The following is a 27,500-nucleotide window of genomic DNA, read 5'->3' on the forward strand; positions in this document are numbered from 1 at the left end:
TTAACTCCGAGGTCGCACTACACACAAACACACACAACACCACTACACAAGTTACATTCTCCTCGCACACACACACACACACACACACACACACACACACACACACATCACAGTAACAAAACACACTAACACACACCACAGCCCCTACCCAAAACCCTTAACAAAAAAACACTTACCTGAATCCATAACCACAGCGAAACACCAGAAGCGCTAATTCAAAACCTCCGGTATTCGAGGTTTTAAATTCCACACTTCTGAGGTTTCACTCTTGTCAGGATTCTACTTTATGAGCTCAAATTACTGAATTTTGATATTTCAGTATTTCGAGCTTCTAAAGTGAATCCAATACTTGATAAAAATTACAAGTCTGAGTAAAGGGTACTATGCTTCATACTTTAATGTAACAATAAAGGTTGAGAGTAAAAGGACAGATCTGGCTATTTCTGATAACCATTTGGTCTTTTGTAGTGTGTAACAGCACTGTTCTGACCTGCATGACACATAAATGTCTGCGTTTGCCATATTGGCACTGACGTATGATGCTAAATGTGCTTCTTGTAAACTTTATTAATTTAGTGGCTGGTGAACTCAACACACAGCCATAAATCAGAGAACTGAATGCAGGGCACCTGCTTGCATAAGATATTCTTAGTGAAAACTGACGAAGCTGGTAGTAAGAAAGGTTAATAGAAAGGGTAGGGTTACCATCTCTCCATCTTTGCATAGGACATTCTCTATTTGGGCACTTGTGTCCTGCAAAAAAATTAAAAAAAAATGGCAAATGTCCTGAGATTTTATGAGGAAAAAATAGTTCATAAGCTTCCTTGAATGTTTGCATAAAAATTATTTTGAACCTGAAACACCTAGGTAGTATATGGCATATAATCAACTCAGATTTTACAATAGTTATATTTCATTTTGGCAAAAAAAAAATTATGTTCAGTCCTTTGTACTGGTAGCAGATAGAGTTTGTCCTGCAAAATCTAATGTTTCTACAAAAAATGTCCCATTTGGGGCATCTGAAAAGGTAGCAACCCTAAGAAAGGGTAGTGATGACTAATATGCATGGTAGGTTTAATAATGAAACAACGGCAAGGCCATGTAATGACATTATGTGCCATGTACCCTAGGATTATGTATCTTCAACCATATAAAGAAAATGACCTATCCATCAGTGATGTAACATTCCCTACCTAATAATTAAAAATAAAAAATATATACATACGTGTGTGTGTGCGTGTGTGTGTGTGTCTGCGTGGCATGTATGCATGTATGCGTGTGTGCATGTGCGTGTGCGTGTCTGCATGTCTGCATGAGTGCATGTGTGTTTGTGCGTGTGTGTGTGTGTGTGTGTGTGTGTGTGTGTGTGTGTGTGTGTGTGTGTGTGTGTGTGTGTGTGTGCGTGTGTATGTGCGTGTGTGCGTGTGTGTTTATCTACATGTCAGCATGTGTTTATGTCTGTTCATGCATTTATATGCATACATCTTTAATGAGTAGCAAATAAAAATGATGATGGACATTTAGCAGAGACCAAAATGTCTGATGTTCAAAAAGAAAGAGGATACCTAAAAACTATAACATAATCCATTAGTTTTTAATCAGTTCTGCCATTGTTAAGCTCACTTTGAAAAACTGATGCTGTCACATTCTGAAAACATATTTCTTTTCCCTTTGCATCTGCTTTAAATAAATGCCATTACTTGCATACTGCCATTTCATTAATTAAGTATAGTATATAGAATGATATTTAGCAAGCTGTAAAACAAGGCTTTACTTAATGATGTTGAACTGGCAAAAAGGATATGTAATTTCCCAGAATATTCTTGCAACTACCCATCCTCTTCTGATGTACTTTCAAATTTGTTCACTCTTAGAAGTCCATTAAACATAGTTGTTTACACCCTTTTGGCAAACACATTGTGACCCACAAAGACTGGTTTAAAATGCATCCTTTATTGACATTTTTGGATAATGAATTCAAAGACCTTCCCCACCCACAGTATAGTATATGCTGAGAAATGTGGGATGGAACTAGATTTTGCTTGCATAAAAGGAAGTGTTTAATGTTAGAACATTGTACACCTTATAAGAATTCAAGAATTTTACCTTTCCTTCATCTTCCTACAGAACAATGGGCAAGATGAAAGCAAATTCAAGGGTACCTCTGTGGATCCTAGCATTTCTAATTTCATACTGCATTGAAGCAAATGGCCAAGGTAGGAAAGATGGACAGCCTACATATATGTATGTATGTATGTATGTATATATATATATGTGTGCGTGTGTGTGTGTGTGTGTGTGTGTGTGTGTGTGTGTGTGTCTCTGTGTGTGTGTGCATGTGTGTGCGTGTGTGTGTGTGTGTGTGTGCGTCTCTGTGTGCGTGTGTGTGTGTGTGTGTGTGTGTGTGTGCATGTGTGTCTCTGTGTGTGTGTGTGTGTGTGTGTGTGTGTGTGCGTGTGTGCGTGTGTGTGTGTGTGTGTGTGTGTGTGTGTGGGGTGTGTGTGTGTGTGTGTGTGTGTGTGTGTGTGTGTGTGTGTGTGTGTGTGCGTGTGTGTGTGTGTGTGTGTGTGTGTGTGTGTGTGTGTGTGTGTGTGTGTGTGTGTCTGTGTGTGTGTCTCTGTGTGTGTGTGTGTGTCTGTGTGTGTGTGTGTGTGTGTGTGTGTGTGTGTGTGTGCGTGTGTGTGCTTTTTTTTCTATTTTTGAAAGATTAAACCTTGGACAGCATCGTTATGATTTGGAATATAAGTGTGTGCAGTAGCAGAGGAAAGATTTCTTCATTTTCTTTCTTAGTAACCTGTTATCTTTTAGGTGAGGTATGCTGATAAAAGAACTGCAAAATCCCCTTTATTGTTCTTGTAAATAGTGAAGTCTGAGCCAGCTATTGTACATTGAACTTAGTGTATGTCTTGGCTTTTGTATAAATTCTGCAGAATGGTATTAAGTTTACTTCATATTTAGACAAAGTCAGCAAGTCTGGAATTTTGTCTGCTTTCTGAGCTGCATATTTTACGTATCTGTTAATAAATCTGACAGATTACCCAGAATGAGCAATGAATGAGGCAGCAGAGCATAGCCAAATGTCTGAGATCTGATCGAGTCTGTATCTTTCATATGAAATCAGTTAGATCTCATTGCTATGTACCATGTATTTATTGTCTCACTCACCCCGACAATACTTTCAATTATCTGTTATGCATTACTATGACAGTTAAGACGATTTAAATAATATTACCATATTAATTAGTATGGAATAAGAAAAGATTGGCAGATCACGTGTGCAGCAGTTGAAGAAAGGGCTTAATTATGAGTAAAATTTGATACAATTGTCTGAGCCACTTTACTATAATTCATAGAAATTCAGTGTATGGTGGACTTTGCTAAAAGTTACCATTAGCATATAAATAATAATAGAGATACAAAGAATATTTAAAGTTGCAGCCACAGAGCATTTTTTTTTATATTCTGGCTAGCAATAGTTCTAAAAGTGTGCTAAATTTCAGTTCTCGAGTTTCAAACACTTCTATTTGACATTATATTGGTTAGTTTTAAAATAAATGCTGACCAGTAATCATGTTTGGAACTTTTACCAATTCTAAGGGTATGTTTAATAATAATAAAAAAACAACTGTGGTGGCCAATAGACAGAATTTTCTGTAGTTCTATATTAGCAGACTTCTAAATTTATGAAGATGCATACCACATGCCTCTGTGATCTAGCTTGAATAAAAAGCTAAATATTTTACAATAACTAATGAATATTTAATTCTCATTTAATGAAATGCATGCAGCTTTACTTATAAGTCTCAAAAATGTAAAGAAGTCTAAGCAAACAAGAAATTCAAGCAACAGGTGAACATATATGAAAATAATAAATGCTATATTGTCTTGATGCTCAGGGATAACAGACATTTGCACACTATAAAAGTGTGCCTTAACGATGTATACATCCACAAGGGCTTTTCTTAATCTTCATTTTTGTAAAAGGATGAAGCATTGTGCTGACAAATGACCAACACTGAACATAAAGTCTGCAAAAGAGAGAGAGAGAGAGAGAGAGAGAGAGAGAGAGAGAGAGAGAGAGAGAGAGAGAGAGAGGGAGAGAGATGGCAGTCAGTTGCAATGTGCTTGCTGAAATGTGTAGTTAACTTAATAGGCAGGAGCACTGAAGTGTGAAATAAGTATCATGATAGAAACTCATGATACTGCTCAAAATCTCTAATTGCATGACTGGAAATACGATTCTTCTGTAGAGGCATTAGCTCATATCAAATTTGAGAAGAGGGCTTACATCTCGTGGAATGGATGTAGTGGTTAGCATACATTTTTGTGGCTCAATTAACTTTTTTTTGCTGATCTTTTCCTTTGCTGTAGATTAATAGTGCAGAGAAAAATATTCAGTGGCATATATTATTAGCAGTACTAGGTGAGTACATAGTAGTAATAGAAGTAATGAGCTAGTAATACATTGTAGCCAAGTAAGTAAATACTCCTAATACCTGACCTGTCCATGCAAAGGTTCATAGATTCTTACTAAGCTTATGGCTAAGACAGACCATCAAGAAGCTCAGCCACATTGCCCACTACTGGTGGGACACTAACAGTGCTCCCCCATTAAGCAGCCTTTCCCTATATATTCCTGGTGAAAATTTGTGGTCACCCATTCAGTCATCCATACTGGTTTTAAAGGGTGCTAGGGAAGTATCCTGCTAGTTAGGTATGAGCAACCTATTCCAGAACAGGGTACATATTTGTTTAGGTATCTGTCATGTCATCTGGTGTTGATGTGATAGTATAGGTTTGCATCTTGAGAAGGGGTGTTTGCTTTACCCCTTGTTGTATTTAGGTGAAGGAGTTCAAAGAGTGCTGGGTCATTCAGAGCATGGCAAGCTAAGCAGAGATCACCCCTGAGGAGTCAGTATGCCACTGCGTAGAGCAACAGAGCTTTTACTCTAGCAGAGTAGCTAAAGGCAGTAAGATCTTTTTGGTGAGACAACATTGAGTTCTCCCAAGCTGGTTTAGGTACTTGGTGAGGTATATGCCAGAGGATGCATTATAATCAATGACGGACTTAATAAAGGATGAATATAGTGGGACTATATATTCTTTGGTACTTGACAAGATACCATGAAGGATAAGCTGTCCAAGGTACAAAGGTTTTCCATGCACCACACAGACATGGTTATGAAAGAACAGTCTGTAATCAGTGTATGTGTATCTAAGTCTCCGATAACTGTGTCAGATTTAAGTGCAATGTTATCTGTATGGTAAGTAGTAGTGATATGAAGTGGCAGATTAAGTTGGGATTCTCAATACGAATATGATTAACTGAGGGGAATGTACACCTGAAGTATGACCTGTGTTCAGAAAAATTCGTAAAGTGCAATTAGACTTGTTACAATACAGGGGAAGAAAAGTAATGTTCTGCAGAAAAATCAAAATGACAAGTGTGACAAGGAGTGTGCAAATCAACAGCAGGACCACCAAAGCACCTACAAGTGACAGCAAGCTTTCATATGGCAATGGAAATAAGCCAATAAAATTAACATAGATTCATAAATGCATAGATTGTTATTAGGCTAATGAGCTGGGTGGGGTGGGGTGGGGGGGCTTTCTAAGCCTAGCCAAGTTTTCCTGAATGAAGAACAATGTTCTGTATCTGAAAAGGACATTGAGAGCCAGTCATTTATAATTTATAAGCTGCCTAACTAGGTATAAATCCCTATGTCACAAGATGGGTTGCCAACTGGCTTACTGACAGAACCTACACTGTGAAAGTAGCAGACTCCAAATCCGACTTCAGACTAACAACAAGTGGAGTACCACAGGGTTCAATCCTGGGTCCTCTCCTGTTTGGTATCTACTTTTCTGAAGTACAGGCTGACACAGAAGGTCTTTCGCTAATGAAGTTCGCAGATGACTGCAAACTAGGAGCCATAATCGAAACTCCTAACGATGTGGACATTCTACAAAAGGGCCTCACTGAAAAAATGCATTGTCATCCCCTTTGGTAAAAACTCTGTACCCATGGGCTACCACATAGGTGGTAGTCTACTTAACACCGAAAGTGTGATAAGAGACCTTGGGACACAGGTGGACAGTAGTCTCTCCTTTGATAATCACATCGGTACAGTAGTCAGGAAATCCTTCTACATGGCACACCTCATCACAAAAGGTTTCTCATCCAGGAAAAAAGAGGTCATTGTTCCCCTCTACTCATCACTCATTAGACCCATTATAGAGTACAACGCCCCTTTTGGTATGTACCTCACAAGACATCTTCAACAACTGGAAAGGTCACAGAAATACCTCACAAAGAGGATTACTGGCCTCAAACAGATGCCCTACGAGGACCATTTAAAAAAACTCCAGCTTTACTCCTTCGCATATCACCTATTCAGAGGTAATCTCTGCCTAACATACAAAGATATGTCAAACCCAGAGCTGTTGGACATGCTCCACTTAAAGACATCCCAATCCCTCCGAGCTACACACTCTAGGGACCTAAACCTTGTTACCACAATAAACAGAACATGCTGGATGGATAGATTCTTGTCCCAGAGACTTCCCATATTCTGGAACAAACTACCTATCTATATCAAACAAAGCTTCTCATTAGCACTCTTCAAGAAAAATTTTGATGATTGGATGGGAAATAGGAAATTCACCCTGGGGATCACCTCTGTGGCTCTGCTTGATAGGGGCACAAGAAAATAATTTTCCTGGGTAGCAAAAGCCAGGCTACCTTCTTGGCTAGGCTTATATAGGCCCTAGTGCCAGCCTAGTACCTACCTATGAACCTATGAACCTCTGTCCATATGGGACATGGATACCAGGACTGGTGTAAATTTCCTGTTCTTCATCTACTAGTCTAGGCTGCACTTAAACTGAGTAATAGATGAACTCACCTTCATGTGGATGGGAAGCCTGTTCCATAGGAGGGGCAGTCTCTGGAGCACATATCTGTCTCTCCAGCATGTTCTGTGTAAGTGACAGACAATCCAGGTCCCTAGAACTTGTATTTCTGGTACTCTTTGACTTATGAATAAGTAGGAGATTCATTATTTTGGGGTTTACAGATGCCTTGTAAGCCAGGCATAGATTACCCCTCATCAATCTATAGGACACCAAGTAGATGGAAAGGAATTTAAGGCCCTCTGCATAAGGTAGGTTTGTTACATGTTACATTCTTTTTGTAAGGAACATCTAAGGTCTCTCTAGTTGCTGCATATGCACATACCAAAAGCAGCACTGGACTCTATGATTGATCTGATAAGGGCTTAATGCAGTGGGATACTACCCTTTTTGGACCTAGATGCCATGCCTTTACTTATAAATTGTGCAACATAAAAAGATTTCCTTACTACTGTGGCCATGTGTTGTTCGAAGGCAAGGCTCCTGTCAACATGACATAAGACACTGTGATACTGTAAGAAAGAAACAAATACTGAAAATGCTGACATTGTACGGGTTATTAATGTGATAGTTTAAGTACTGATTCTTATAGTCTGTGCAAAGTATTAACATTCTGTATACAAGCCAGACATGTAGAAAATGTTGAGCATGACTTAGAAAGATAAGGTGAAATAATTAAATTGGCAGACTAGAACATGGAAGAGTTTAAAGTTTTGAAATGGCAGTTTATGGCAATCGCTGAAGTACCCGAAATATTTTCCGAGTTTCAGTATTACTAGCTAGGGTAGGTCTCCATGCTTCTGTGATACTAGGCAAAAACTAAGAGGAGTGCTTTTGTTTAGACGAAGTGATAAAACCTACAGTATGATTCTTGAAATTATGAACTCATGAAACAGAAACAGTAGCTTCTTTTAGGATGTGATAAAGTAAATGATATCAGTGCAGTGAGAGAGTAGATGTGGAGAATGGCTGATATGGGAGAGGAAAGCAGGGTCTGTGCGCCATTCTGCATTCTCTGTGAGAAGCAGATGATTTTGCTCTTTCACTCTTTTTTTTGTACGTTCATTCTCACGGGTGCTTCTGGTGTACATTCACAGCATAGCTGTAAGACTAAACTCTTGTGCACTTCTGATGTCCATTAATCTGTCTTTATGTTTGCACATCCAGATTACCAGCAGGCACATGCCTATTGGGGTGAGATAGGGAAAGTTTATCATGCCACCGTACTGATTACCATATGTGTTTCGTCTGTCATATATAAATATGGAAATTATAGCATTTAATTCAAGTGACCACATGTTAAGGGATGGGAGGGTGGCCTAATGGTTAAGGTGTTTGCCTTACAAACAGAAGGTGCAGGGTTTGAGTCTCACAAGGGATAATTGGCTAGGCTTAAAATGGCTCACAAGGGCAGTTAGCTTAGTACGAGCCTATGAGTATCTTATTTTTTTAACAATCCCATGCAAAATTGTTAAATAAAAACAGTAACCAATAGCTACTAATCCTACTGAAGAACCAACTAAATAGAAAATACTGATAAATTGGAAAAGTTACAACACTTGTCATGAAATACCACTTTCATTTTTCTTAGAATAAGGACCTCTTTCAAGTTTCAAAGTTAAGAAGTATACCCCTAAAAATTAAAATATTCTACAGATAGTTTCTAATCTTCATATCACTTCATTAAATCTATAACATTTCTTGTTATTACTTTTCAAGATACATCATGTTGTTTCTGAGACTGACTGTGCCAGCTCAAATATTTTATATGATGAAGCAGGTTATTGCCAAATGCAGGTAAAGTTTTGTTTACATAAATGTCAGTATAAAATTGTTTTTTAATTACAATTGCTATATCGGCTGCCTATGTGTCTGATGTCTACTCCCACTTAAATTGTTGTACTGATAAGGCAGTCCCTAACTGCATCAAACATAATTAGACACTTAAAACAAATCCCTGTATAAATGAATTGTATAACAACAGGAATAAATTATATAACAAAAGAAAGAAATTGCTGAATTCATTTAAGTGATCTTATTTCTACCTTAAGAGCACAGTTAAGCAAACTAGTTAAGGACGTAAGGGAATCATAAGGAAACTGAAAGCTGAGTATGAACTTAAAATAGCTGATAAAATGAAAATGAACTACAAATCCTTCTTTAACTGTGTCAATAAGTTAAGAACTAACACCCAAAAATATTTAGAGCTAGCCTACAATACTGCCCACTCTGACCCAAAGGAAATAACTAATATCCTAGCAGACACATTTAGTGCAAACTTTTCCCCACCCACAGTTCTAGTTGTTCTACAGATTTATCAGTTCTAGCAAGCCCTTTAATTACTACAGAACAAATGATCTCAGCTCTCTCAAAAGCTAAGCGCTGCCCAAACATGGGACCTGATAATATACCAGGTTGCCTGATTATCAAAGTCAAATATGTCTTCTTTATACCTTTACTTACTCTCTTCAATCTAAGTATCTCCACCAGTTACATTCCCGGAGCAAAGAAAAACATCCACAGGTCCTGGTAACTATGGACCCATTAGTCTGACTAGTCTCAAAAAAACTGGACATAACCTCTCTTAATTTGGACCCTCATCAGTTCAGCTTTGTCAGAAGAGCACCCTGCCACTTTAACCTCATTATCTGTTTTGAACAAGTAAATAAAGCAGAAGATTGCAGTTATGCAGCACATACACCATAGCTGGACCTGACCAAGGCCTTCAAAACTATTCCCCATGCAGGCATTACTGGCAGAATTAACTAGTTGTCTGAAAAAAACAAAATATATGGTTAGAGTCACAGGTGCCACGTTTGAAAGCTACAAAAGTTACTAGTGGTGTACCTTAAGGCTCAGTGTTCTGCCATCACCTATCTGTCATCTATTTCTCAGACCTTCAGGTCAACACTCCTGGCCTATGATGATTATAAGTTTGCAGATTACCGTAAATTGGGTGCTATTACTCGATTTTCCAGTGACTCAAAATTACTCAGACATGAGTTAAACCATGTTAATAATTGGTTCAAGGACAACAATCTGAAATTAAATGTGAATAAATGTATCATTTTGGTAAACAAAACAGCTTCACATACCATATAGCTGACACACCTCTCCGATCATTCACTGCTATTAGAAAATTGGGATTGGGATATGAATCTATCAAGAAGGAGTATCTTATTCACTTGTTGATGAAGGTTTATTATTTATTTATTTATTGACATTTGTTGACCGGGAAGGTTCACTGGGTTGGTAACCCATTTTCAGTGGAGGCCCAGGGAGAAAAGCTCCAAAAAAAAAAATAAATAAATACAAATACAAACATAAAATGAAATACATACATCTATAATGTTTTACAGAGAAAATGCAAATTACAAATAGAGACTTTTCAGAATACATTTGTAGACAGGCTATATTGGACGTTAAAGAGCTAGTGTACATAAAAAGACTATGAAATGGAGGTCAAACATTCTGTAGAATAAAATTCAACCACAGAAAAGAATTAATATAGGAAATGTAGCAAAGGCTATAGCGAAATGTCTGTTACTGGAACTGTGAAAAAAGGAGATAGTGAGAGTATAAAGAGTAGTAAGCTACTAGAACAGAGACAATAGCTGCTATTCAATGAGGCTTAGTCATCATGTTGCAGGGCAGATGTGATTTTTGAGATAGTGTGTTTTAAGTTCAGATTTTAAAATTTGTAGAGAGTCCAGCTGAGTGAATTTCCTTTAGCCAAGTGTATGTGCTACCATTTGATCAGTGAAGGAGTAGGAGGTCAAAGAGGGATGGATCTTTAATGGCTCGAAATGCTAGACACTGATCTCCACGGGGAGTCTGTAAGAAATGGAGAATATCGAAAGAGGGATAATAATCTATGCTGATAACTAAGATTTTTGAGACCACTGATATTTTTTTGATTATGAATCTGTGAGGTTTCTCAAGTTGAGTGATATGTTTAGATTAATTCATGCCAAAAGGAACATTATATTCATTAATAGGTCCAAAGAGATATGAGCAAAGGGGGTTTAAGTTTTCTTTGGATCTAAATGAGATGACTTTGGAAATAAGATGAGCCAGATGGAAGGCTTTCTGAACAACTGCAGAGACATAAAGTTCAAATGATAAGGAGCTAATAAGTGTGAAAAATCCCTTACAATGGTGTTCTAACATTGGGATGTGTTAATTATATGGTAAGTGAACATGTTTTATTTATCAAACTAAACTATAACACATTTTTTTCACATTTAATTTGTAACAATTGCCCTTGTACCAACTGTTAACAAATCTACTAATCTCTCCATAATAAAGAGATTAACAAGGCACTAAAAGCTGGCATCAGGAAAACCAAAGCCAAACATAAACTAAATCTAGCATTATAAGCCAAGGATAGTTAAAAATTCAATTTTAGTTACATTAGAAATAATGCTACCAGCAGTGTGTAGAATTAATCCAAAATAGAACCATCAACCATGTCCCAAAAGATATTGTTAATATATTAGCAGATAAATTCAGTATCAGTTTCAATTTAAGAACAGATGCCTCAACACAAAGGTGGATCTATGGCAAACCCCAGAAACTACAGAGCCCTTATCAGACGTAAACAACACTGTATGAATCCCTAATTAAGCCAGTCACACAGTGCAATGCCCTTTTATCTCATCGAGCAAATAGAAGGACCATAAAGGGCTCCTGAGTAAAGCGATTACTGGCCTAAAACCTGGGTTACCAGGACAGACTTGAAGCCCTATTCCCATAGTCAGTCTCTTGCACCTTCTTATGTGGAGATCCATGTCTCGAACTCTATGCCAATAGACATCCAGCACTTCTTGAAATCATGCATCTTCACAAGGTTGACAGCTTGACAAATATCAATACTAAGCACTTAAAATTCTGCTAACATATTAATATTATACACTGAAATGTACACTTATTAGCCAGAGTTTTCTTCCATCTCTGGAATATATTGTTTCTGCAATTTAAGCAAGATGACTTCTTAACATCCTTCAAGTCAAACCTTGAGTACCTACAAATTTACCCATGGACAGACCTGCTTTGCCCTCCTAGAGATGGGGGCAACAATGGAGCGCATTGGCATGGCATAAGTACTCTTCTAGGCTCAAATACTTTGTGATTCCCATGATCCAATGATCCTGTGACATGAAAGCTTTCAAGTTTAGTGTTATGAAAACATCTTTTTAAAGATATGGCAACATTAAGGTAGCATTAAATGGAATCAAAGCAGATTTCATTTTTAAATTTAACATATTACACCCTAGAGGTTTAAATTCAGGAAGAACATGCCAACATCTTATGCAACATTTTATATAGTAGCTAATCATTTTTTTTTTTTGTGATCAAATGTTGTTGTAGTCATCATTGCAACACCCAGCCTTCCCTTAATTAAATATACTAACAATGTTGCCGCACAACAACAGGGAAAAAAATACACTGAAAGCAAGAAATGTACTGATGTACTCCTGATATAAAATGTAGTAAAAATTACAGATTGTACTACTATTCTGTCCTTAAAGCTGACATCAGGGAAATTACATTTGGAGAAATAGTTTTGATTCATTGTAGAACTCCTGTTTTTAGATTAGATTTAATGAGTTACATTTTGTGGTTAAAAACCTTGAACCATTAAATACTTTCTCACAATGATTTCATTTCAGACACCAAAATGTTCGGTGTATAACAAGCCAGATGATGTCCATTGTGTAATATAAATATACAGCAGTGATACACAGTTAAAATAACATTATAACATAATAATAGACAAAGTACTTAACGCTGATGCTTACAATACAATTGAAAAGTACGAGATAATATGGCAGATATCTTTTGATACACAGAATAGTTTAATTTATTCACATTGTTATATGATGCCCGTTCGATTCTCAGTTAGAGCGTCTTGTGTGTGGCGACATGCGTGAATGGGCGTTCCTTCGTTGAAGGTTGTGCGTTAGGCCCGGCAAGCCAGCACGTAAAACTCTACTGCCAATCATTAGCGGACCGAAGTTCCGCTGTAGCGACCCCTAACCGGGAAAAGCCGAAAGAAACAAACAAATTCACATTGTTATATGATAGGAAAGCTAGGAAGCCCCTTATAATTCCAAAAGAGGCTTGAGAAGAATTTAACCTGGAGTACTTGGGGAAACATTCCGGCAATGCAAAGCACTGTGAAAGAATTGTTTTACCACTTTCCTACAGTGTTAAAAGAGGTGTCACCTGGTGAAATAGTTAGCTATTTGAAGCTGGAAGCAACTTTGACAACAGATTTACTTAACAGTTGTAGATGTCATCAGCTGGGAATTGGTGCGTGCTATGGAGAAGAGTGTTACATTACAGGGTATGGAGAGGTGCCATAAACTGATGGGGTATCACCGAGGTTCTTTATACCGAAGAAGACTATATTTGGTAAATATCATTTACTAGTTGTAGTTATATATGACTGACTTGATTGACATTAAGGTATGTGTTTCGGAGACAATGTCTAGTAAATAGGTTGGTACTAGTGTTACCACCTGTCCCACTTTGTGAGGGACAGTCCCTCTTTGGGCAGTTGTGTCCTGACAAAAAAATTGTAAAAATGGCAATTGTCCTGAGATTTTATGACAAAATTATTTCCTATATTTTATGTAATAGTTGCATAAAACAGTTATTCTGTATCTAAAATACCTAAATGTTATAAGAAACAGAATAAGCAACTAAAATGTTACAAGAATAAGCTTTTATTTAGGCAAAAAAGTTAAGTTCTAACCTTTGTACTGACTGTGGGTATGTGTCGGCCTGTAAAATCTGATGTTTGTACCTAAAATGTCCCACTTTGGCCATGTGAAAAGGTGGCAACCCTAGTTGGTACTGTGCGTAATATTTACATGTATCAAGAATTAACTTAGCCTTCCTGAAGGGCCTCTTCTCATTGTTTCTCCCTTTCATCTTTGTTATAAATAGTATAAGTATAAAACATTTCCTATTAATTATTTCTTGATGTCCACTGAGCCGACTCATAAAACACACTAGATTGACTCTGCGACCTTTTATTATATAACAATGACAACCAATAATGATGCCATAGTAATTCAATTGCAACATATCAACAAATACCATCAAACCATCTCCTCAAGCTGGTTGGCATACACCCACCTGTTCCAGCTGCCACTTCAAAGAAAAATGGATGCGTATTCCTGCTACCTTGGACCCAGTGGCAAACCCGTTTAGCTCATACTTACAAGCCACATATCCCTTGACATGGCCACTGGTCAAATTTGGGTCCAACCTGAGGAGAGCCAAGGCTGCTGAACAAAAACAGGAGGGAACACAAGGGGGGGGGGGGGGTAATCCAAATACAAATAGCAGAGCTTTTGGGAATGACTCCTTCTTCAATACATACAAAAAAGTTCAAACACAGAGTTTTTAAATACAGCACATGATCCTATTGCTCAGCAAGAGCTCAGCTTGTTACACAGATAACCTAAAGTTTAAAGACACAGCAACACATATAAAACGTACATTCAAAAGTACAACAGATGCAGGAAGTCAATAGCAACATTCACTTCAGTTTCATTTGCTTTTGTTTTCATATAGGTTTTAAACTAACTGAAGCATTTAATCTGGGTGTATGGTCACCCTGCAATTTTAAAATCCACCTGTATTCAGCTAGTTCAGTTGCATTTAGAACATCACCACCTCTTATGTTAAAAAAATATCCTTTGTATTACTCTAAATCTAAATGCGTGGTCTGTACCATTGCTATGAATATGCTTAGCCAAGGAATTAGTAAGCATATTCCTTTTAATTTCTGAAAGATGTTTAGAAATTATTTTCTTAAAATTTCTATTAGATGTACCTTTATAGAAACTAAACTGCAGTGGTGGTGCTGCGGTAGCATTGTCACTTCACAGTAAGACGTTGTCCTGTTCGATTCTCAGCTAGAGCGTCTTCTGTGTGCAGACATGCATGAATGGGCGTACCTTCATTGAAGGTTGTGCATCAGGGCCGGCAACTCGGCACGTAAAAATCTACTGCCAATCATTAGCAGACCGGAGTTCCACTGTGGCGATCCCTAACCATGAAAAGCCAAAAGACACAACAACAACAAGTGCATGTCATACACACAGCTAAATAAACCAGATTTTCTGTGTTACAAGTAGCAAAGCAATCAAATTCATAAATATGCTTTGTTTGTGGATGCTCAAAAGTAAAAGAAGGATCAATGTGTTTACAAAAAATGCAATTATAGCATAGAACAGTACCTTTTATTTTAATTCTAGTGGACTGGTCTTTCAATTGGTCCTCCATTTCATGCATTTCTTTATAGCATAGTTTCTGTTTCAGGTTAGGGCATTTCTTAAAAGTAAAACTGGGAGATGCACCTATTATTTTATCCAGTTCTGGCATAGCAGTTAGTATGTCCCAATTTCTCCATATAATATCAGTAACATCACTAGAGTTAACACTATATTTCATCATGTGCCTAAACTTAGTGTTGTTATCAGTATAGTGCTGATAAAAACTGGTGCGCAGTTCAACACCAAACAAAAACAAACAGTCAGCTTCAAGGAGTGCAACAATTTGAGATCAATGGGTAAAATCAACAAATAGTAAGAACAATAAAAATCAGATCTCAACACCAGAAATAAAAAACTCACATTTTAATCCAAACACAAATACAATTTAATTTGCTTTTGTTTTAATACAGGTTGTAAAATAACTGAAGCATAGCACTTAAAAATACCGATGGGCTATCAACAAACATCTACAGAAAGGAAGTTCAGGCTAGCAGATTTCTCCATAGTTGCAGCAGGGCTCCATGGTCATGTTTTTAAAGGGATAGTTAAAAGCCAATATATGAGAGTCAGTATACTGACCACAGGTGCAACATTATGTAACCAGCAGTTAGATATGTTAAGACAAGAATTTCAGATGAGAGGCTGTGATGAAGGTCTTTTGAATGAAGCACTTAACTATGTAACAAATGATCACTGCAACTATGTAACTAATAAAAGAGATGGTAGAGCTAAACCATCTTTTTCATCAGAACATCCACAGACTAACCAAAGTCGTAATACCAACACTAACTTTAGGTACATCATGAAATATAGTGTTAATACTAGTGGTCTCCATTTTTGGCTAAAGTGCATTATCTCATGTAAAAGCTACTCATCCCTAGCTACATAATCCAACAAACGTATTTTTAACTCATGCTCATCTAACTATCCGTATCCTAACCGATTTTTCTTATCTGCTGGGCAGTCACAGAGTGGAAAAATGATAGTATGTTGCAACTTGCATTCTGGACAAATAGTCTGAAAAAGATTTGTCAGTTTATTTCAGGATGTTTTTCTGAGAGATGTATTTACATAAGCTGGAATACTGCTCATGTATTAAATTTAACTATGTTATGTTGCATTTGTCTAATCATTTGAGTTAATATCAACATGCCTACAATAGGTGCAACCCATCCATGAAATGTGCCCAATGTTAGCACAATAGATACCAATTATATTTGCTGTCATCTTTGGATATAATCTGTAAATCTGAATATGGTGAACTGCAAGAGATTTACATTACATTGAGGCCCACACGCATTGCAAAGAAGAGATGGGGTTACCTCCTCAAAGAAATAGCTCAGAGTTTAAAAAGCGTTTTCACCAAACATACTATAACTTTGACAGCTTCTGAATTTAAACTGGATACTATATTATACTATGTGTTTTAATTTGGGTTCATGCTTGATTTCATAGTTGTCAACCTTCCCTCTCCAAAATGAGGAACACTACCTCTTATAATGAGAAACAAATTGGCAAAATGTGGAACACTTACTAAAGGCTTACTAACAGCTTCAGCTAGGAAGCTCATAGGTTGGTTAAAATGTGATATTTTAATTAGATAATAGTTCTCTTAATGAATTAGTATGATTCAGTTCTATTTACCAAGGTTATCAGTTCAAACAATTATGACTGTGTGACAGACTTTCAATGTGGAACTTTGACTAACATGAATATTTTAAGACCCCAAATGATGACATTGCTCATAATGAGGTGCACTTGAGAGGTATGCTTGATTTTCAGATTTTTAGGACATTCAGTGTTTTACAGTAAACTGGCAATTATTGTTAAAAATATGAAGCAATTCTTCTGATTAAACCTCAAGGTTATTTGAGTCTCCTTACATTCTTGATATAGAAAAGAGACATTTTACGAATGTTGGCTCTGCCAAATATTTCAGTATTACTCAAGAACAAGTGGAAAGCTTTCTGAAACACATTACAACTTCTTGGAAAACTGAAAATGATAGGATCAGTATATGAAAAGGTATTGGTGATGCTTTGTCTTTCTCTAACCAATCGACAGGAACCTAATTAACCTTACTACTCAATCACTTCTCTGCTCGCCTATGTAACTACTCATATAATTTGCACTCGATGCCAGTTAACAAGATACAGCTTTTAGTAAAATATGAACCTTAGTAATTTCTGTTATTTGTTCTAGCAAACTAGTGCGACCTACATAAAGTGTTAATAGGTAATCTGGCAGTTTCCATGGTTAAAGATATGATCTAAAAATAAGCTTCATCCTGCTGTCCTGAGCTGGTAACATGGTGCTTGTTCCCAAGAATATGATTAGTTTATAGCATATAGCCAATTAATTAATTTAACATTCCTTGTTGCAACACTATTTGTTCTTCTTATTACTGGCACCACATCTTAGTACCTCTGAAGGGGAAATTCAGAACTAGGCTATATAATGCCACAGTCTCATAGTCTTTATTCTCCTGCCTCCTGCTCATTTGCTTTATTTTCGCATACTTTTCAGCACTGCATTTCTTTGGTACATTTCTCTCTTTTATCCCTTCATTCAAAGTGCTCTGTGAGTATAGAATAGTGTCACTCTCCATTTGCATACATTATCATCTGACAATAACGCATCCTGTCATGATATACCTTTGAATGTCTTTTGTGTTTTTGCTATCCAAGAAATGAAATATTGCAGTGAGTTTATTTCTATGTCCACTCTACAAGTAAATTACATTATTCATTAATTCTGTCATTCTTTGATTACTTGTCTAATCCAGTGCAATCTAACTCAGCTTCACGTCTATGTGCTTATTGCATTAGTTGATCTCTTTTCACTCACCATATTCCCCTTGGTTTGTTATACTCTGTAATGTAACATGTTGTACTATAATGCACTCTGTAATTTATTTATCTTTCTTACTCATCTGTGACATTGCTGAATACAGAGTTTGTCAACAAGCTAATGTATTTAACAGATTACAAAAAGCTTAAATACGCAAATAAAAAATATATCACTCAATCAGGCATCCATTCATTGTGCATATATCGCTTGTGAAAAATGTTTCCACCCTGTTCCTGATAAGACAGAATAATCAAAGGTATGAATCCTGCTGTGTACTGCACACTTCTATTATATATCACAAACAAACAAAATTTCAAGAAGCAATAAAAAAAAAAAAAAAAAACAAACAAAAAAATCAAATACATACTAACAGCCCACCAAAGTATGTTTAGCTGCATTATTATGAGAGGACTACCAGGGTAACAGTTAATGGGGGAAGCAACAACTCGGCACTGTAAAACTCCACTGCCAATCATGAGCGGACAGGTGATCTGCTGTGGCGACCCCTAACTGGGAAAAGCCAAAATGGATAACAAGCATCAGTGTTTTATAATGCTGAGATACAATGCATGTATAGTTATCAGAAGTAGAAGATCACAGCTCTAGTGTTATACACTATAAGCATAGAATAAGAGAAAAACACAGGTACACGCACATTGATAATACAGTGATGATTCATAGAAACATTTTCTGTTGTCTGTCAAAATATAGGAAAATCAGTCGAGGAGATGAAAAATGAATAAGCAAAGTGACACCTTTTAGAGGTTATAACTAATAAGATTAAAAGTTTAGATTCCTAGTCAGATGAAGAGGCAAGAAGCAATCCTACCGAAAGAGTAAGGCAAGGGTCTACAAGAGAAGGTGGTGGTTTAAGGAAGGTGGTTGCAGTGGCAGGAACAGTGAGTTTTTAGGTACTTTCTGGTAGCTGTTTTGAATTGATTAGGGTGTTTGAGGGACAGGATTTCTAATGGGAGTTTGTTCCATGATATGGTAGGATGGTAGCTGTATAGGTTGCATCCAGTTTTGGTCTTAGATTTATATATTTGTAGCAGGTTTTGGTCAGAGCTACATAGAGACCTAGTGGGGCAATATTGAGAGATGAGAGGGGATAGGCTGGGACAGAAGGACTGCAGGTACAGAACTGAGTGAATTATCTATAGTTGAGAGAGAAGGAGCAGGCGGGGTAGTTCCACCCAGTCTAAGTGTCTTAGTGAGTGCAATGATGAGATTTATAGGTCTGATGTGCAGCGAATTTAGCAACCTTGTTGTAAGTTGATTCAAGTTTATCTAGGAGTGTAGAGTTAGGATTAGTGAGAATTTGGCAGCTATGTAATAGGCTAGGTAGTAAGCATGCATAAGAGAGGGTTACTTTAGCTTTGGTTGTTAGAAACCTTTTGTTACGGTAAAGAAGTCCTAGTTTAAGGTGTGTCTTTTTAATACAGTTATTCATGTGTAAATCAAATTTAAGTTGGTCACCTGTTGTTACTCCTAGAAGTTTTGTACTGAGTTCAACATTGATGGAAGTGTTATTGAGGGACAATACAGAAAAAAAGTTGATTTAAGATGGGAGTAGCTTTGGGGAAGAAAGAATAAGACTTTAGTTTTGTTAGGGATCAGAATTAGCTGGTTGTCACAGAGACAGGTTTCAATAGAGTTAAAAGATGCTTGAGTAGCAGCAATAATCTCTGAGGGAGTGTCAGCAATGGTTATGACTGTAGAGTCATCTGCGTATTGTATAAGGGATGATTGGGGGCAAGAGGTATAGAGAAGATCTGTTAATATATTGAAAAGTAATGGGCCAAGGATAGATTCTTGGGGGCAGTCATTTTCACTGGGAGAGGTGGGGAAAGTGCTGAGAGACATTTCACAGATTGTTGTCGTTCAGTGAGATAGCTGGATAACCAGGTAACAGTATAAGTAGAGAAATTAAGGTTAGTCAGTTTGGATAGTAGAAGAGAATGGGAGACTGTATCAAAGGCTTAAGAGAGGTCAAGAAATAGGCAAGAGACAATTGCTGGCTAGAGAAATAGTATTAGTGAAGGACATTAGAGCAGTTGAGGTACTGTGTTTGAGGCGGAATCCATGCTGGGTGGGTGTAAGCACGTTTTCTTGAAGTAGGTATTGCATGACTTGCTTATGTATGCATTTTTCCAATATTTTTAAGAGAGGTGAGAGGATTGCAGTAGATCTGAAGTTTGAGATGTCAGTGGAGTTACCTCCTTTATGTATAGGTAAGGTGTAGAATTCTTTCCAGCTAGAAGGGACTTTAGATTCTGAGATGGAGCGATTTATTAAGATAGATACAGGGATAGCCAGGGATTCTGCTGCTACCTGCAGGAAATAGGGAGGCAGATTGTCAGCAGAAGAGCAAGGTTTCAGTTCAGAGAGTAAGGATTTAATATAACTAGTAGGTACAGTATTAAGAGAGAAAGTTGTAGAAGAATTAAGTAAAGGAGAGGATTTGGAAGAGTTATTAGCATTGGTAGGGGAAGGAGTTTATCACCTTTAATATAGATTCAATAAAATGGGTATTGAATATGTCAGCTGTTTCTTCAGGTATGTTGTTTGGGCAGGGGTTGGAGGAAGAAGGCTTCCTGGGATGCAGAATTTGGTTTATAGAGTTCCAGAATGTTTTGGGATTGGAACTTTGGGTGGTTGGGCGTTAAAATAGAAGTCCTTTTTGTCTTTGTTAATGTGTTTTTTGGCCAGGTTTCTAAGTTCTTTATATTGTTGTAGATGGGTAGGAAGCTTTGTTTTTACCCATATTTTCCATGTCCTGTCTCTGGTTTTCGTTAAGGTGTGGATAGCATTAGTTAACCAAGGGGTTATATATTAGATTTAATCTGGAGAGTGCAGAAAGGGGTAAGTGAGTTAAGAATGCCAAGAAAGGTAGAGTTGAAATAGTGGACAGCTACATTTAGGAGAGTAGGGTTAGGTGTTTCCAGTTTATTCTAGAGAGAAGGGCATTAAAGATCTCTGGAAAAAAGGTGGAAGGTTTGCAACATGTTATATATCTGTGAAGTCTAGTGAAGGGGGAAGTGTGTCTGATTTTACTGGGGAATGATCATTTAGGGAGTCAGGTAGGGTCTCAGGATCATGGTATTTTTGGGGCTAAGAAACTAAAATCCAGTCTAAAAGAGCTGGGGAGATGTAATTTCTTGGTATGAGTGAGTGTTGAGATTAGTTGCACAAAACCATATAAGTTTATGAATGAAGTAGTGTTAGGTGCCTGAAGAGTAAGCCAGTTAATATTTACATCCCCAAGAAGGATGGTTTCATTATGAATATTTTGAGAAAGATAAGAGAGAATGCTTTCTAGAATAGTAATAGTAATAGTAATGTTGTCTCCTGGGGGAATATAGATAGCTACACATCCTCATGAACATATATATACCTTAAGCCAAGATACCTACATGAGCTGCTATTCATAGAGTTTCCCCACACCTGACTCAAGTTCTACCACAATGAAAACATAAGAAACATAAGAAATATTGTCTGTCTAAAGAATATTTAATAAAATATCATAGTATGCCAGATGATAACGAAGCCTAGCATGTGGCTAGTTTATTTAAAATGTATGTAAGGAGTCTTCATAAAGAACTCATTCAATGTCTTGTTTAAAAAGGAGATGCAACCAAATAGAGTCATGTGATGACTTTTCCCTGTCTACTGGTCTGTATACCCCTACCAAAAGTTACACAGCATGTCACTTCTAGAATTAGAACCCTTTATTGTGTCAACTGTGAAATAACGTGGTCATTCTGTCTGTAATTTCATCATGAGAATATACATGTGAACGTAAATCTCATAACTGCAATTGACATGCTACTGATCCATAGTTTAACATGCTGGTCCCAGGTAATATAAAATGATCACATCTGAAGAATCACAGTATTCATAATTAACTCCCCTTCTGGCAATATTGGATTTTCCAGTTAGATCTAGATGCAATAGCAGTTCCTGTAGGTATCTTGGCTAAAGGCATATGCTCATGAAGATTCATACATCCTACCAGCAGCTTACTTCACCATGCAAGACAACATAAAATAGTTGGTGTACTGGTTATTCACTGACATACAATACAATGTGAAAACACATCTCATAACTATCCTGCACCATGCAGGCATAGACAGTCACAACCTCTAAAAGGATCAGAAATCCCAAACCTTACACCTCTTCCAATCTCTATCTGCTCCTCTCATCAACTTCCCAAAGTGTGCTGCAGAGTACTTTCTGCCACGGCTAAGCACTAACACAAAAATATTAAAATACCATTGTAAGTCCCTCAGCATTGAATGGAAGCTTGCTAAAATCCAATATCTACATCTATACAGTGATTTGGACTGATCTATTTCATTGTGGTATCACTTATGATATGTTCTGTGACCGGAATATTCTATTGGATTGATGTTAAACATCCTTATCTGATACTTTAATTGTATCTGGAGGGATTTCTTACCTTGTTAGTGATCATTACACAAATTGTGCCACCTGGGTCAGAGTAAACCCCTAATAATTCTGTCAAATGTTGATGAATGCAGTCACAACAACTTTTGTGAATAACTACTACAGATTATTTTTAAATTAAGTTGTCAATTCTTTGTTTGTACATTATAACAACAAGTTCCTTAACAATTATTTGTCTGAGGAGTGCCATCCTTCATGGGTGATTTTATTAGTTTAAGACTTGAAAATATTTATTCTCACAGGTATTCCCCCTTCACATTCCTGTGTACATTTGGCGCCTTGTCATAGTTCCCAATGTGGTCCATGGCTCATGTATAATTCAATTCATTCTTGTAAGAACATTCTTCTTTACATTTACATGTTACAGAAATAGGGTACACAGAAATGAAAATAGGTCTGAGTCGATGCCTTATCAGTTGTCTATACAGAGAGAAAGATGCTTTGTTTCACACTCTGACTGCACTTACCAGTGGCTGTCAATGAGTCACAGAATACCCCATGTTGTCTTGCTGATTTTGAAATCTTTCCTCATATGTGAGTATATATATATATATATATATATATATATATATATATATATATATGTGTGTGTGTGTGTATCTTAGTTGAAATTAGACAACTGCCACTGTACTTGATAAAAAGTTCTTTACAAAAATACTTTATACACATATCCATTACAGAGATTTCCAGTAAAATTCTTTAAAGAAGGCACTATTATCTCTGTTTTTCATCAGTCTGTGCTAAAGTCTGCATTGTTAATATTAGGACAATCTGCTCAGTTATCATATTTACCTATAATTTCTAATCATGTTTATCAAACGATTATTGAAAAGTTATATTAGGTTACATTCATTCAGGTTCAGAAACCGTGTTATCTATGGCACTGTATACATAAGACAGGATAAATATACTTTATGTTATGTTTGCCTTCTAATGTATGTTTTCTTCCATCACTCTGTGTTAAAAGTTAAACAAACATTCTCAGCCTTTCAGCAAAATGAGATTTCAGAAATTGTAAGTGGTGGTGTAATCACTCTGGATCACTGAATAAATATATAATGTGTGATAAATCAAATAGCACATTGTTAATGAAGCAGATGAAAAAAATGCTTATATGTATAGCAGAAAAAAATGCATTGCTGTACTAAATTATTCTGGATCAGAATGTAAATTTATTTTAGGATCTCTGTAACACTATTATGAAGAATTATTTGATAATAAACAGAAGTGGAGACAACTATTTTGACCCCCCTGACCCTAGATAAACACAGACAAAGGGAGATGATGATTACCAGGATGAATGTGGAACACTATTATTTTGGCTACATTTTGTTTAGTACTCTTAGTTGTAAATCATAAAACCAATTTCCTTAGTGAGTAATATAGTTTTACAAAACGTGTGATGAAAAAGGAGACTGTTTGAATTGGCATTTATCATGAGCAAGTACTAAAATATAGAATTAAATCAAAGAAAACAACTAATGTCTATAACTCCTCACCAAAAGTATTAGAAGGCAGACATGGGCACCTCAGTGCCGATTATGTGTCATATACTATGTATTTTTTCCTATACTGAGAAACAGCTTGTTTGATACTTTTGGGGTGTACATATCACATATACATTCCTCTAGTATACTCTTTGGTACTATTGTAGACAGTAATGCATTCCATTTCACAAAGCAGATAGTTGGAGCCAAAAGCAATCGTGCTTTGAGGAAATAGTGGCAGCATTCTGCTTCACCTTCTTGTTGGCCTGTTATTCTGTCCCTTGTTCTCATACAGGTGTCGTCATGTTTATTTTATTCCATTTTCTCATACCTGATTCTTCTCTGTAATACAGTTAATTTTGATGAGGTTTACTCGTTTTTATTTTTAGCATTCCTTTTCAATTATGCTGAGAAAGTGTTGAACCTGAAGCAACGTATTATTAAAATGATGTATGTCTAATTAGATATTTTTGTTAATGCATATTATCAAGTCTTAGTCACCAGTGCTTCTTACTAAGAATATATTTTTTTGGTAAAAATTATTCTCCATCTTCTTTCTGTTCTCTTTCTCCAAAGGATTTGAAGATGGAAGCATGGTCACCATTATTCCTTCAATGACACCAACTGTAATCATAACAAGTAAGTTATAAAACAAACTCCCATACATTATAACTTCTAATCAGTAATTTGTTTTAAAAACTGTACATAATTTGAATGGAGGGTGGAATGGAAATGACACCTAAGATCACATTATAGTTAACTTATTGAGTATTCACTGTGAGCTTTTTAATTGTCTTCTCCAAGGAAAGTGATGCTGCCTCTCAGCATTTCAGCATCTGCAGGTTTAAGAATTTAATAATAATTAGGACCTTAGCTAACTAACATGTCCGGGGGTCCTCTGCTTGGGAGTAAGATTTGTGAATTTTCATGAAAGGTCTTCTGATATAGATAAATCAGGCATGCCTTGTAGATACTTTCCATGTGTGGAGCATTGTTGAATTAAACATTCCTTGGCTGCAGAACATACCTCTCAGCTGTACAGATTTTCACAGAATGCCCATATTTGTGGCTCTTATTTTTGGACTGTTCCTCATAAAAGTGTGGTTTTTCTGGCAAATCATTGGCAAATTTTTGAGGAGTGAAGTCAGAAAATAATGACAGACATTTGAGATTCAGATTTCTACTTTTCAGAAAAGGCATACTAATGTAAAACCTGTTATTCTATCAATTTTCTAAGTTTGTAAGAGCAATATTTAAAAATTGTCCCTGTTTTTGATCCTGTGTTCCCTCCATTATTTAAGGCTTTGTCCAGATTTTTTTCTGTAATAAGTTGAGAGGTACAGTGCAGAGTGTTATTGAATATTATAGTTCCCTTTGTCATTCCTCCATGTCTTTGCAAATAAAAAAAAAAAAAAAAAGAAAAAAAAATCTTCACACCAGAAAATCGCTATTTCACTGTCTCAGTCAATTATCTCAGTAACATTTTTATGAGTTAACAGGGTATTGTATGGTAATCCAACTTTATGACATGCACCAAGTTAAGAAGATGGACCACAGAAGAGCTTTGTCTAAGGGTAGTACAACATCTGGTATTTCTGAGTTACCGAACTGAAATTTCTGTCCACTGGGTGCTGTTGTGTCAGTGGTTACAATATCCCAGGTCTGGAAATGCCATGATTAGTTATTTGCTCATGACTTGCTACAGAACTCAGAAGCTCAAACATTATCTTTGAAAGCAAAAATCATGATGCATTGTTTAGTGTGTTGTAGAAGCTCAACTGTTTGTCAGCATACTGGCAAAGTACCATACTTATTACCGAGTTAACATTCTAAGCATTATAGTCACAGATGCCATAATTCATACAAGACCTCCATACTCCCTTCACTTTTTACCCATACAGATATATATATATATATATATATATATATATATATATATATATATATATATACACACACACACACACACACACACACACACACACACACACACACACACACACACACACACACACACACACACACACACACACACACACACACACACACACACACACACACACACACACACACACACACACACACACACACACACACACACACACCACACGCACACACACACACACACACACACACACACACACACACACACACACACACACACACACACACATGAATCTATTTCATAATGTTGCATTACCATAACAGCGAACATTAGATTATCAAGACCACAATCACAAAGCTCCTTACTGTCGAAAGTGCAGAAGATCATAGTGTAGAATGCTGAAATGTAGATTGGAATCTTGTTCCAGAGCATGAGAAGTCTCTGGGATAGGAATCTATCCCTCCAGCACATCCTATTTATTGTTGTGGTGAGGTTTAGATCCCTTGAGCATGTGGCTCGAGGGGATATAGTTTTCTTTAGGTGGAGCATGTCCATCAATTCTGGGTTGGACATGGCCTTGTATGTCAGACAGAGATCACCTCTGAGTAGGCGGTATGCAAGCGAGTACAGCTGGAGTTTCTTTAGTCGAGCTGCATAGGGCATCTGCTTGAGGCCAGTGATCCTATTGGTGAGGTACTTCTGTGGTCTTTCCAGTTGTCGCAGGTGTCTTGTAAGGTACATCCCAAATGGGGCATTGTACTCTATGATGGGTCTGATGAGTGATGCATAGAGGGGCCCAATGACCTCTTTCGATCTGGATGCAAACCCTTTTGTGATTAGGTGGGCCACATAGAAGGATTTTCTAACCACTTTGGCAATGTGATTATCAAAGGAGAGGTTACTATCTCCTTGGGTCCCCAGATCCCTTATTACATATTCCATATTTAGGGGGCTACCACCTATGTGGTAGTTTGTGGCTACGTTGTTTTTTCCAAAGGGGATGACTATGCACTTTTTGGCATTTAGCTTGAGGCCATGGTTTTGACACCAGGTATCTGTCTCAGTGAGACCCTTTTGGAGGATGTCTGTGTCAGCCACAGAGTCAATTATAGCCCCTAGTTTGCAGTTGTCTGCGAACTTGGTCAGCCATAGTCCTCCTGTGCTTGCCTGTAACTCTGAGAAGTATATGCCGAACAGGAGGGGTCCTAGGACTGAGCCCTGGGGAATGCCACTTGTAACCAGTTTAGAGTCAGACCTAGCTCCCGCAACTCTTACCATGTAGGTTCTGTCCATGAGCCAGTTGTCAACCCATCTCATGACGTAGGGGTTTAGTTCAGGCTGGTGAGCTTGTCTATAATACCTGAGTGGGGAATGGTGTCAAAGGCCTTTGCAAGGTCTAGGTAGGCTGTGTGGACCACCTTTCCCTCATCTATAGCCTTGGTAACAGTCTCAAAGAAGTCCACCAGGTTCAGGAGGCATGATCTGCCCTTAACAAAGCCGAACTGGGTAGGGTCCAGAGTTTGGAGGTTTCCAATGTCTCTGCTAATGAGATCCATGATGATGTGCTCCATAGCTTTGCAGACCAAGCTAGTCAGGCTTATAGGGCGA

At 37.2% G+C, this 27,500-nt stretch overlaps 1 protein-coding gene across 1 annotated transcript in view; it reads left to right on the forward strand.

Annotated features, from left to right (window-relative positions):
• LOC122791457 (mucin-2-like) overlaps positions 1-27,500 on the forward strand; it is a 508,385-nt gene that overhangs the window by 43,821 nt on the left and 437,064 nt on the right. Inside the window, exons 2-3 of the mRNA XM_044059202.1 lie at positions 2,128-2,216; positions 24,584-24,646. Coding sequence (XP_043915137.1) covers positions 2,128-2,216; positions 24,584-24,646 — 152 coding nt within the window. The remainder of the gene's footprint in view (positions 1-2,127; positions 2,217-24,583; positions 24,647-27,500) is intronic.

The sequence above is a fragment of the Protopterus annectens genome, chromosome 17.part0 (assembly GCF_019279795.1).
Source record: "Protopterus annectens isolate FY-2018-M chromosome 17.part0, PAN1.0, whole genome shotgun sequence".
Classification (NCBI taxonomy): domain Eukaryota; kingdom Metazoa; phylum Chordata; order Ceratodontiformes; family Protopteridae; genus Protopterus; species Protopterus annectens.